General features: G+C 44.5%; 1 protein-coding gene across 1 annotated transcript in view; it reads right to left on the bottom strand.

Annotated features, from left to right (window-relative positions):
• Positions 1-12,199, bottom strand: part of TXNDC11 (thioredoxin domain containing 11) — a 1,034,390-nt gene that overhangs the window by 417,798 nt on the left and 604,393 nt on the right. The window contains exon 7 of the mRNA XM_069647793.1: positions 11,514-11,714. Within this exon, the coding sequence (XP_069503894.1) occupies positions 11,514-11,714 (201 nt within the window). The remainder of the gene's footprint in view (positions 1-11,513; positions 11,715-12,199) is intronic.

Here is a 12,199-nt window from a genome sequence, read left to right as displayed (position 1 = left end):
ATAAATACCCTTGTTTACCTGGTGTCCCGGGACGAGTTCTATCGCGTCCTTTTGTAGAAGAATGGCGATCTCCTCGAGGAGAATCTTCTGATGTTCTAGGGAGTGTACTCTTTGTCGTGGAGGATGGTTCCGGGGACGCTGCAGTAGCTCTATACAATATCCCGTGGATACTGTTGACAACACCCATCTGTCTGATGTAATCCCTTCCCAAGCCTGGGTGAAGTTTGAAATGCGTCCCCCTACTGGGGTTGCGTGAGAAGGGACCCTGAACTGAGCGTCACTGCTTTGGTGGAGGCGTGCCGCCTCCCTTGCTGGGGCTGCCTCTGCCTTTACCACGACCTCTCTTATTACCTCTGCCGTAACCCTGGGTAGACTGTTGGTTGTTCCACTGTGTACCCTGCCCCTGGGAATAGTTAGATCCTCTCTGGGAATTTTGGCCGCGTGGGCGACGAAAATTACTATTCCCTCTCTGGTTAGGGGGTTTATTGGTTAACTGGCCAAGGGATTTGAGTGTCTGGTATTCGTCCTTGGCATTTTTCAGTGCGTCTTCGACCGCCTTACCAAACAACAGATCGGCTTCCACCGGTTTGTCTAACAATGATGCCTGAGTTTCTGCCTTAAAACCAGACTGCCGTAACCACGCATGTCTCTTGATAACAGTACCTTCTGCTATCAATCTGCCTGCGTTGTCCGCGGCGTCGAAGGTTGCTTTCAAAATGCAACCAGACACGGCTCTACCCTCTGCGGAAATCCGAGCTAATTGGCCCTTTAACGGTTCAGGAGCAGAGGCCATGAGAGCCGCGACTTCTTCCCACGGATGGCAGTTGTAGCTGGCCAACAGGGTGGTGGAGTTAGCAATCCTTGCTTGATAGGCGGACGTTGAGGCTACCTTCCTGCGAAACCGTATAGTTTTTTGCTCTCCTTGTCGGGAGGAGCTTCTGACGAAGACAAGGGTGTCCCAGCCCTCTTACGAGTGTTGGTGACAACTAGGGAGTCTGGATTCAGATGTCCTCTTATATAGAGAGGTCAGACTGAGCTGCCCTGAAAAGTTTTTCAACCCTGGGATTGACTGCTCTGGTGAGGTTTGGGTTCACCAGGGACAGATCTATTCTCCGCTGAATGGATGTAAGGATAGGGATGGTCTGGGCAACAGGCCTCCTTTCTCCCACTAACTCTTCTGCGAAGTCCCTTTCCTCCTGTACACCGTGGGTGTCAATGTGGAAATGTTCTGCTGCGCGAGCGAGAACCTCATTTAGGAGGGGTTGGTTATCGACCGGGGAGTCGGTAACCGGGGCTTCGTTCTCTACCGGGGAATCTACTCTGTATGTTTCCGGGTCATCCTCTTCTTCCTCCTGGTCCTCATCATCCCCATAATAGCCCGTCCCAGTTTGCTCTTCTATCAACCCAAATTCTTGGTCTTCACAAAAGGAAGCCTCTCCTTGATACCGTGAGTATGGTCTTGCGTAAGGTTGTACCTCGAAGGGTTCGGACCTCATTGGAGTTTCAAACCGGGCCTTCTTACTCGGGGGGATAGGATCAGTAGAGCCTGAGGGTGTGGCCCCTTGTGGATCATACGAGAGGAAATGTTCTGGATTTTTATCATAAAAATCAGCCAAAGAAGACATTCTTGACATGACCCTATCTATGTCTTCACTGGACCATTTTTTGGAACTGGGAATGACTCTCTCAGCAAGTCTATGGGATTTATCTTGAGTAGCCTTTGGTTGTGGACCTATCAGCAGACCTGGGCTTGTCTGTCTGTTTAGGGGGGGTGGAGTGTTTCACAGGTGTGGAAGAATGTACAGGTAGTTTCTTCTGCTGTTTACCCCCCTCCCCGTGCGTATAAAAATGTTTTCCCTGTCCCTTAGTGGCTCTGGAGTTTTTCGACGCCTGGCGTCGAGGATCAGGAGAGGTGTCCCTGTCCTTCGAGCGTGCGGCCTCGCTGGCTTTAATTGCGGGCTCCGAATCCTGGACCGCGGCCTGGGGGTGGAAGTCATCTTCGTCTTCCGACGATCGAACTTCTGTTAGCCTAGGGAGCAAGGCACTCTTGGCAAGAGTGGATGATTGCCTGGAGTCATGCGGCGATCTTGATCGAGAGCGCCCAGAAGACACCGAATCGGACCGTTCTGTCTGTGCCTCTTTCCGAGAACTCGACGTCATCGAGTCTCGGTTGGACTTAGTGTGTTTAGTGTGTGTAGTATGTGAAGCGCTTGTGTCGCCGGGGGTCTTCCCCATAGCCGCCCTGCCGGACGACCTTCCGAGGTCGGGGACCTGTGCTCGGCTGTCTTTCGACGCCGTAATGCCCTCGCCGTCCGAAAGTACGGCGTCGCTGCTATCGCTGAAGGCGCCCTCCGCTGCCATGGCCGCCTGCCTGGCGTGGTGGGCCCAACGCTTCGTCCAACGGTCCTTAAGTGTCTTAGGTTTAAACCTACTACACGCTCTGTAGTTTGCTTCGTGGTGGTCCCTCGGCAAGCAGAGATTGCACGTGGCGTGCCTGTCGACCCAAGGGTATTTGCGATTGCACTTGGGGCAGAATTGAAAAGGGGTACCCTCCATACGCACCTTGAGGCAGCGGGCTGTTAAGTGTAGGAAATGTATAAGGTGTACCTATATACCAAGAGTGTAGAGTATGTACCACCCCCCACTCTCCCTACTTGCAGGGCCGAGGCCAGCGGCCTACCAGGCCCGGGCCGAGGCCAGCAGCCTACCAGGCACGGGCCGAGGCCAGCGGCCATCCGAGGCCCAAATCCGTCGTGCAGCATCCGACGGTCGATTTCTTCTCCAGCCGGCGTCGAGTGTCGAAGTTCGACGTTGGTGTGGGAAAGGATGTCAATAGAATATTATTTTAAATTCTAGCAAAAGTATGGCTAAGGCCAGGGGACTCCGCAAAATGCTTCCGACCAGTATGGCGGAAAAAAACAATCTGAGGATCCTAGACGCGTGAGGGATCTTGGGTACAGTGGACGTCACATTAGGGATAGTATTACTAGCACGCCCTGTGTCGACGCCCATTTTCGAGTTTTGAAAAACAAACTGTAATACTCCGCAGCTTCCACTAGATGTCGGCCTATGCACAGCATGTGATCTAAGCAGATTCCACAAGCCTCAGAAATATACATATATATATGTGTGTGATAATGTGACATTTTTCAGCACCTCTATTCTACATCTTCATCTGTTCTAAGTATGTTTTCACTCTAGAGTATCATTTTGTGTATGTGCTCTTTCACTGAAGGCTTCCAGACATCATCAAGACTGGTCTCATAAAACCTCTTGAAAAACCAACCCTTCACTGAGAAGACCTGGTCAACCGCAGCCCATCACGAAACTCTCATTTATTTGAAAAATCTTAAGAAATGTAGTCGCTACACAACTACCACCAGAATCAAACAACTACACCCCCTAAATGACTATACGTTGGTGTTCTGCCCCAAGTGTAGCATCAAGACAGCTACCATCCAGGTGATAAAGGATCGCCTCCAAGCATGGGCTGCACCAGGCACTATGCTGTGAGGCCCAGCCCGGGCTCAGATGGCAAAAAGCAGTCACATTTGTCACCTCGGACAGCAGTGTATTTACTTACTTTTAAGCTTTAAAAGTAAGTAAATACCCTGCTCTCTGAAGGGAGAAAATACTGTTTTACTGTCTGCGGCCTCAGCAAACGTGTTGAGGACAAAGGCCTGCCCAGGGGATATCAATAGACCCCCTATTTGGAAGCTAAAGGCTTAACTGCAGGGCTCAACATTTAGTTAATCCATGCCTCCAAAGATTAGCGTTCCTTTTTCGAAATTAATAGACTGAGATGCAGAGGCATAGACAGGATAAGGCCTGAGCGGGTCCAGAAGGAAATGGGTAAGGGGAGAAAAAGCAGTTTTGTTTGTGTGTATGTCCAGATTGTATGCATGTATATATGTATGCATGCATGCATGCATGCATGTGAAGGTGTGTGTAAGTGTGTGTATGTATGTGAGGGGGGGTGTCCTTAAGTGCATGCACATTAATAAACGCAGTGTGAATGTTCTGGGTGTCCTTGTGAAACAGTGAGAGAAAGAGAGAGACACAGAAAAAGAGAGAAAGAAACAAAGAGAAAGAACGAAAGAGCGAGAGAAGAAAATCAGACTGGGGTATAAAATTGTCTCGGGCACAATGAAAAAGTGGGTCACAGTTGGAAATGGCAATCCATTCCTTTTGTGACAGACTGTTTGAGTGGTACCAAAGGGGGGTGGGTGGTATTTGATAAAATGCCATGTAAACTGCATTTAAAAGAATACTTATCCAGCAACGCTGGTCAAAACTACTTGCCGCATAATTAAGTAACTCAAACTGGCGGGCTTTGTGCAGCCCATAAGCAAGTGCTTTCTTATTGTTGCATGACATTTTCTACTGGCATTAGGGGACAAATACAACATGAGTGTTCCTATATGGGGGATTTGTGTAAAGAAAATGATTTGTTATTTTAATAGCGCTTTTGCGAAAGCACTGTAAAGAGAACATATTTATATAAAATTATCCCCCAACCGCAGTTGGTACTCATTTGTTGACCTCAGAAGGATGAAATTCTGAGTGGGCCTTGCTGGGATTTGAACCTGTGACCTGCAGATCACACACAGATTGAAGCAGCAAGGGCTCAACCCGCTGAGCTATCGTACCAGCTAACCAGCAAAGGCATGTTTTCTTACTGTGGCATGGCTTTTATTTAAACTGGCATTATGGCAAAGCCAACAAAAGAATGTTGTTACGTGGGGATATGGCATATCTTGGCAGAATTACCACACACTAGGTAATCTCCCACAATTTTTTGTTAACAGGGGATCAGTTTCTCAAGAGCGGGGGAACAATAATAGACTAAACTATAACAAAGGTGAGAAACAGATTACCCTTCCCTCTGCCTGTGATAGTCAGGTTGGGTGATGTTCTCTCCTACAACAGTAAATACACTTGTATCATTCAGTTAACAATACTGCGAACAACAAACATTCAAAACAGTGTATGGAACCACATACCCTATTAACCACTATTATCTGTATTTCATCATCATGTTTTATTCAATATCAAAACACTATTTATAGACCTAAAAACAATGCATAATATTATAAACATACTCATATCTAAAAAACACAACATTGTCTGTGCTGGGGCTGATTGTACTACATACAACAAACTACACCAAATTGTAGATGTTCAACGATAGACTTCAGTTTCTCGTTAGTCTTTTAACAGTAGTCGACATGTTTCGGCCTTTGGGTGAAATTGGGCACCATCTCTAGTGTCTGTTGAACCCTGGCTTTTATGCCTTCTTCATGACAGGTAAAGTTCTTCAATATGGCAAAAAATTACTGTTCTATACCCCATTACAAATTCTCACAAATCTAAAAAGGAGAAAAAATTTAAAAAACAGGTTACATAGGATAGTGGTTCAAATATGGTCTAGTTGTTACATGACTTCATTTCTTAGTCTTATTACAAATTCCACAATGGTTAGGAATTGTACATGTTATGACAACACATTGGGTTGCAAACACGACATGATAAAAAAGGACAGAAAATCACCACACCCATTACTTACATCTAGTACAGGCATGAGCAGGCACCGGCATAGAAGCCAGTCCAGTTGGATGGGAAAATTCCACCCACAGTTTACTTTCTTTCGTCCCCCAATGGATTAGGAGCCTAGAAACATATAAAAGAGGGCAATACGATACCTAGGTGTTAATTCACCAGTAGTTTAAGCTTTATATGTTCAATTCACCCTCCTATCTATCAGGCATTCTTTTTCAATTTTATTTTCATTAAAGATCCCATATCTATTGGGAAGGGTGTGCCTAGCATTACATCAGAAAAAAATCTTAATTCATGCCGGATCACCAATGATCAGATTAATGGTCATGATTTAGTCTCACCTTCTAAAGGGGGGAATGTTTTTGCAAAAGCGCTACACATCAGCATCTCTGTTCTTATGTGTCCAGAGAATGCTTACCTTTATTCATAAAGGCATGTGTTCGTCTTGTGCATGCGTTCGTCTGCAGCCTCAAGAAAGGGGACCCAGTGAGCCTCGACTCGTATGCGTTCTAAATTACGCTTAACGCATGTCGACATAAACAACAAATGGGAGATTGAACAGATGTTGGTGTGCCGTTTTCTTCTCAAACTACATCAAAAGGAAACACATCCTTATGTGCCCCAGTGTTGTACCGTACTGACATCATGGTAAATTAACGTGGAACACAGACCCGAAGGGCTCGTGTTTCCACCATCAACAAAGCACGGCTTAGTAAATAAACTCGACTATTCAAAACTAGCAGGGAAAGCTAACAGTTCCCATCCAACTGGACTGGCTTCTATGCCGGTGCCTGCTCATGCCTGTACTAGATGTAAGTAATGGTTGTGGTGATTTTCTCCTTTTTTATCAGGTTGTGTTTGCAACCCAATGTGTTGTGTCGTAGCATGTACAATTCCTAACCATTGTGTAATTTGTAATTAGACTAAGAAATGAAGTCATGTAACATTGAAACACTATCCTATGCAACTTGTTTTTTAAATGTTTTCTCCTTTTTAGATTTGTTCGAATTTGTAATGGGATGTAGAACGGCAATTTCAACCTCTTATTTAAACATTTTTCTGTGGGAGAGAACCCCTCTGAACCCACCTGAGTTGGTTTGCTCTCCATCACCACGCTTAGTAGCTCCTACAGATTTGGTCGAGGGCAGAACTAGCTCAGTTCCCTCTTCAGGCTTTCCTTAGGGTGAGCCCTAATACATTGGCTCAAGATTCCACTTGTTATACAGTCCTTGATATGCCTCTGTTGAGTTGGGGGTGAAAGATGCCAAAGGAAGGCACAATATCAACTCAGCCTACTGTAATCCAGTTGGGGATCAACAGCGAAATAGTTTTAATGACCACACTCACTACCAGCTTTGAAAACTGCCATCAAGACCCCCCAACCTTTTGTGGCTGGCTTCGCCCCTGCCTCCAAGTCACAGATAAGGGCAACGCATGCCTACTTGACCGCTCGGCTACATTCAACACAGACTACAGCAACCTCCTCTCCCCCTCACCAACAGGATGCAATGATGATTTGTTATTTATATAGCGCTTACGCCCAAGCACTATACATAGAACGTATTTACATACATTAACCATCCCAACCGAAGTCAGTACTCATTTATCAACCTTGGAAGGATGGGTGCTAATACACCCGTGTGAGATTGCCATCTCCTCCAGACTCCGCCTGATTCAACTCAAAATACTCCACTAAATCTACTATACCAGAACTGCACTGTATGGATGGAAACGTGCCTCAAACTGCTTACGGTGCCGAGAAGAGGAGGGCTCTTTCATGCATATTCTGTGGGAATGCCCCCGGATCAAAACCTTCTGGGGCAAATGCTGTGAAACTATCGGAGGTTCTTACCTGTACCATATCATTGGATCTGAAAATACTGCTGTTGGGTATCCCCGACGAGAACATTGCCAATAAATGGGAGGGTCTGCTCTTATCTACAGCAGCAGGTTTGATAAAACGCAATATTGCTCAAAAATGGGACGGCTCGGAATGGCCAACCATGGCTCAATGGGCCACTGCCATGGATGTATGTGCAGCTACAGAGCATAGAATGTACACAGCATGAGGCTGCCCTACAAAGGCTAGTAAGATATGGGGAAGATGAGAGGAGGGAGGGGACTGAGGTCCCCATTGCGCACTATAGAGGACTGGGCATGTGGTTTTACATGGTGTTTATGTGAACTATAAATATGCTTATGTACAAGACTGTTAGGAATACGATGCGATCAAGGCATACGATTATAGACAGGTAAATGTAGGTTTCTATTTCTTTTTGGTTTGTCTTTACTTTAAAATCAATAAAAATGTTTTATTAAAAAAAAAAAACTTGGAAGGGTGAAAAGCTGAGTTCGCCTTGCCGGGGTTCACACCTGCGACCTGCAAACCACACAGATCGCAGTGAGCACTCAACCCGGTGGGCTATCTTACTGGCTATACAATTTAAAGGCACTGTCCTGAATTGGCTTACATCATACCTCTTGGGCAGACACCAAACAGCCAAATGAATAAGTTGCATCCTAACTAACTACTTGTCCCCTGCAGAGTTCCCAAAGGCACTATGCTATCACCAATCGATTTTAACCTTTATATGGAGCATCTGGGCACACTAAGACCCTGATACAGCCATCCACCAATACTCAGCCGATAGTCGTACATGTTAGTAAAAAGCCCACAGGACATCAGTTATCTCCTCGAGTAACTAGCCATCATCCTGTTCTGGATACTGACTGCCAAACTTAACCCATCCAAGACCAAATTTGCCATTGGTTCCCCCGCTAAACAACTCATCTAACAATGGCTCAATGCTATGCACCTAGAAGGATTTGATCAGCAGCACACGGATTCAGCAAAATCCTTAGGCTTCACCATCGACAGCACCCTGTCCTTCCAGAAACACATAGCCAAGAAGGCCCAAATGGCCTGGCTTCAAATCTCCACCCTTCAGGCTGTAGTTAAATCGATGGGGGAAAATGCCCTCAGTATGGGGCTCTGAGCTAGTCACTTGGCTGCCCTAAAAGCACAAAACAACACCAAAGCACCCTTTATTACGGGTACATGGAAATTGTACCAAATCAACTTTATCCTACGCAAATTACTTTGGCTTCCTCTCCAAGCCAGGATACTATTCAAGTCTGCAGGCATCATCTACAAAGCAGTCATGAGGAGCACACCAGTGTACTTGGCGGCTAAGCTCCACATATCTGGTGACACACGCTCCTTATGCATCAAATATAATCACAGCTCATTCGTAAAGAGAGGTCCCGCAAACAATCCTCATCTTGTCATGCACCCACCCTTTGGGACACCATCTTATATCTACCATTTCCCCCCAATTCTCCAATTTCGCAAATCTCTGACGACGTGGCTCTTATCAAAACCTGACCAAGGACTAATCCCAATGGACACACAGACAGACACTGCAACTCACAGAACTGCGTCACTATAAAAAGATGTCAGCCCAAACGCTATGCTGGTCCATAGCTACCATATAGAGAACATTGGCTGGGGTGCTCCGTGCCTCTACCGTTACCATCTATAGGTCTGAAGTACAGATACCCCCCTCCAGTCTTTGCAACTACAAATAAACATACCACCATTTTGGAGTCAGGCAATCCCAAGATGGAGCTGCATGGACCCAAACTGGCTCTCCATTTATTCTGTCACCAATCTCAGTGCCCGGGGCAGACCGGGCTAGTGGTTCATCAACAGGCCCCACTCTGATTCACCCTCCAAGCCTGCTGTCTCTGCGCAAGTAAATTCTTTTCTACAGTTTTACCCGCTGGTCTGCGATCAGATTCACAGACAATGCATCAAAGATCTGTGAGGGCATGCATAGTGACTCTGACTGCTGACCTGCTTTCTCAGAGGGCCAGAGTGGAATGATCCCACCGCTTTCCTAACGGGCTACCTTGCAAACGGGCAAAGGTGGTACCTGACAAAGTCCTGCTACAACTCCCAGTGCTTCGATTTCTTAACATCCTGCAACCCTGCCAAAGAATAACTGGGTTCCTCCATGTGCTGCCTCCAGTGGGCACATCATAGCAGGTGTCTCCCCGTACCCTGAAGCGCTCCACAATCTTTCTTCAATGCCATCGAAAGTTACTTTGTGAACCCTCCACGGTTCCCAAACTTATTTGCCCGGTGACAAAACCTTGCCAACGTTGTGCCACAGTGCTCTACAACTTGGCCCGTCCTTTGCAGATCCAACACGGCATTTTAGAACATACTTTTCAGAACATTTTCAATCAATGACTCATGGGTCACAAATCGCTGGAGCCATGATTGAAAATATCACTCATCTAGTCTGTGCTTAGTTGATGCTACGTTTTTGGGGAATTTCACCAAAGTTTCAAAAAGCATTATCCTCAGTGTAACCTGTGGCTGTATAACAAATCTATTTAGCAAAATTCAGCTATGTTTGCCCTATGTTTGAGCATTATTGTTATAGGCTGGTGTGAATGAAAAACACACTTTCATTACTCCAACTGTACTACCTTTGGAATGATGTTTACCAAGTCACTTTCTTTGAAAGGTTTGTTGCAGATTAAGTGTGGCCAAAATTACTGGCTATCAAAAATGTCCAACGGGTAGGCCCTTAACCATAACCTTAGCTAGTGAGTCACCATTAAAAAGACGAAGAAACAAAAAAGGATAATCCCCATTCAGGAGGCTTCATTACATGGGAACGTGCCTGGTATGCACAAATAAAGTAACTTTTTCTACAATGTTTGTCTATTTTCTCCTTTTGATCCCCACCCCCAACTCGCAGAGACAGATAAATAAGCATGGCAATCAAAATAAATGTTTTAAAGTCTGTTTCTTACTTAATGCCTTTACGTCTAGGATTAATCAAAGAATGTTGCTTGCCACAACCTCAGAATAGATCACTGGTCACCTTTTTTTCATGTAACATTGGGCAAGCATCACTCCATAAGCAAACAGGGCAGTCTATTATTCCCCTACTAGCTGGAGTAACCAGCTTAGCTAATTTAGCTTTATTCAACTTTCGTCGCTAAACAATAGAAAAAAACATAAAACATAACATACATACTTGATGCATAAAACCTACATAACTACGTTTCCATCATGACAATTCCTGGGGCCTATTCATGTTCTTAGCAGGGAAAACAATTTTTAAATATTAAAATCTAGTAGTTTATAGGTCTTCTATAATGAAATAAAATGTGCACTCTTATATCAGTTATTTCAAATGAACAGATGCAACTTTTGTTTGACATCTCCTTTTGAGGCAAGCCTCAATGTACAATCCCAAAACATACACACAACACAGCACACCATTTTGTATGCGCCAATAGTCAATCATCACTAGCCAACAGCTATTGGCAAGTGCATATTTTAAGCCCTCAGTGCATTGGCAATGTGTTGCCCTCAGTAGAAACACCAAATTATCTTGTGGGTTCCTTATGCCAGCCACAATTTAAAAACATTCTTCTATGTCTTCTACTTAAGTCCAGTAGTCAGGGCAGAAGAGCACAAATTGCTCAATATCCTCACCACCAATAACGCACAAACGGGTGTTATTCCGACTGCCAAGGACACATTTACAAATTCTTGAAGTAGACAGACAGCTGGTTTAGGGGTTCAAGTAGTCGCAGGAAGCGATTGCAATCTCGTGTGTTAAAGCCCTGCTAGTTGAAACATTAAATCACTATGCAAATCTAGTGTCCAGAGTTCACAAACTGCTGCATTTCCTCTTAAATCATGCTCTTAAACAATATTTTTCAGTGCTACCTTGTTAAGAATACGACCACTCACAATTATATATATACATTCACAAATCCCCAAAACACTGGCTACCTGGGCAGTCCATGTGTATTTAGTATGCAATTAACTATTTGTAATCTCATATGTATGAAACCACAAGAAAAATATAAAGACATAAGGAATTGGAAACTAACTTTTAATACAACTATCAGGTATCATCACTTACGTCAGCTAGTAGCGGTTGATTTTCTAATAAAGGATTGAACGGGATAAACAAAACAAGGGCTGAACCTTTCTTCAGTTCATTATTGAAGAGCAGACTTTTGCCACCATGAGGTCTCAGCCACTGCAAGAAGGTTTCCCGGTGTTCTAAGGCCCAGGCACAAATGTTGGGAGCAGTAAAGTTCATCAGCTCATGGGGGTAAACCTTGAAGATAAGAGATATAACCGGAAATACGTTACAAATAGTGACCCTTTTAACATAGCAGTTTTTAAATAGTTCCATGACCTATTGACCATAAAAAAGACAATCATGGTGTTTGAAAGCCTTAGCCTCTACAAAGAAATAGATCATTGCAGTATATTTTCTGTCATATACCAAACGCAGGCTTGGAAGCATTTTCAAACGAAACACCTGTTTCACTACTAACATCATTTCTGATTAAGAAGTCATCTCATGATACACTTCAATCATCAAATGTACTGAAATGTTCTTTACATACAATTAAAAGCAAATGAACATAAGTATTTACAAAAATATAAGAATGCAATGGTCGATGTGAATGACTATACAAACCACAAGAAAAATACTAGATAATCGCAAATACAATTGCTAATCATTTCATAAAGAGCTCATGTACTAAAATACATTTCAATGTCTATTGAAATGTACATATTTCCCCCCAGGGCGGC

The sequence above is a fragment of the Ambystoma mexicanum genome, chromosome 2q (genome assembly GCF_040938575.1).
Source record: "Ambystoma mexicanum isolate Mex_15411 chromosome 2q, UKY_AmexF1_1, whole genome shotgun sequence".
Taxonomy (NCBI): Eukaryota; Metazoa; Chordata; class Amphibia; order Caudata; family Ambystomatidae; genus Ambystoma; species Ambystoma mexicanum.
This window is presented reverse-complemented; position numbering and strand designations above follow the sequence as displayed.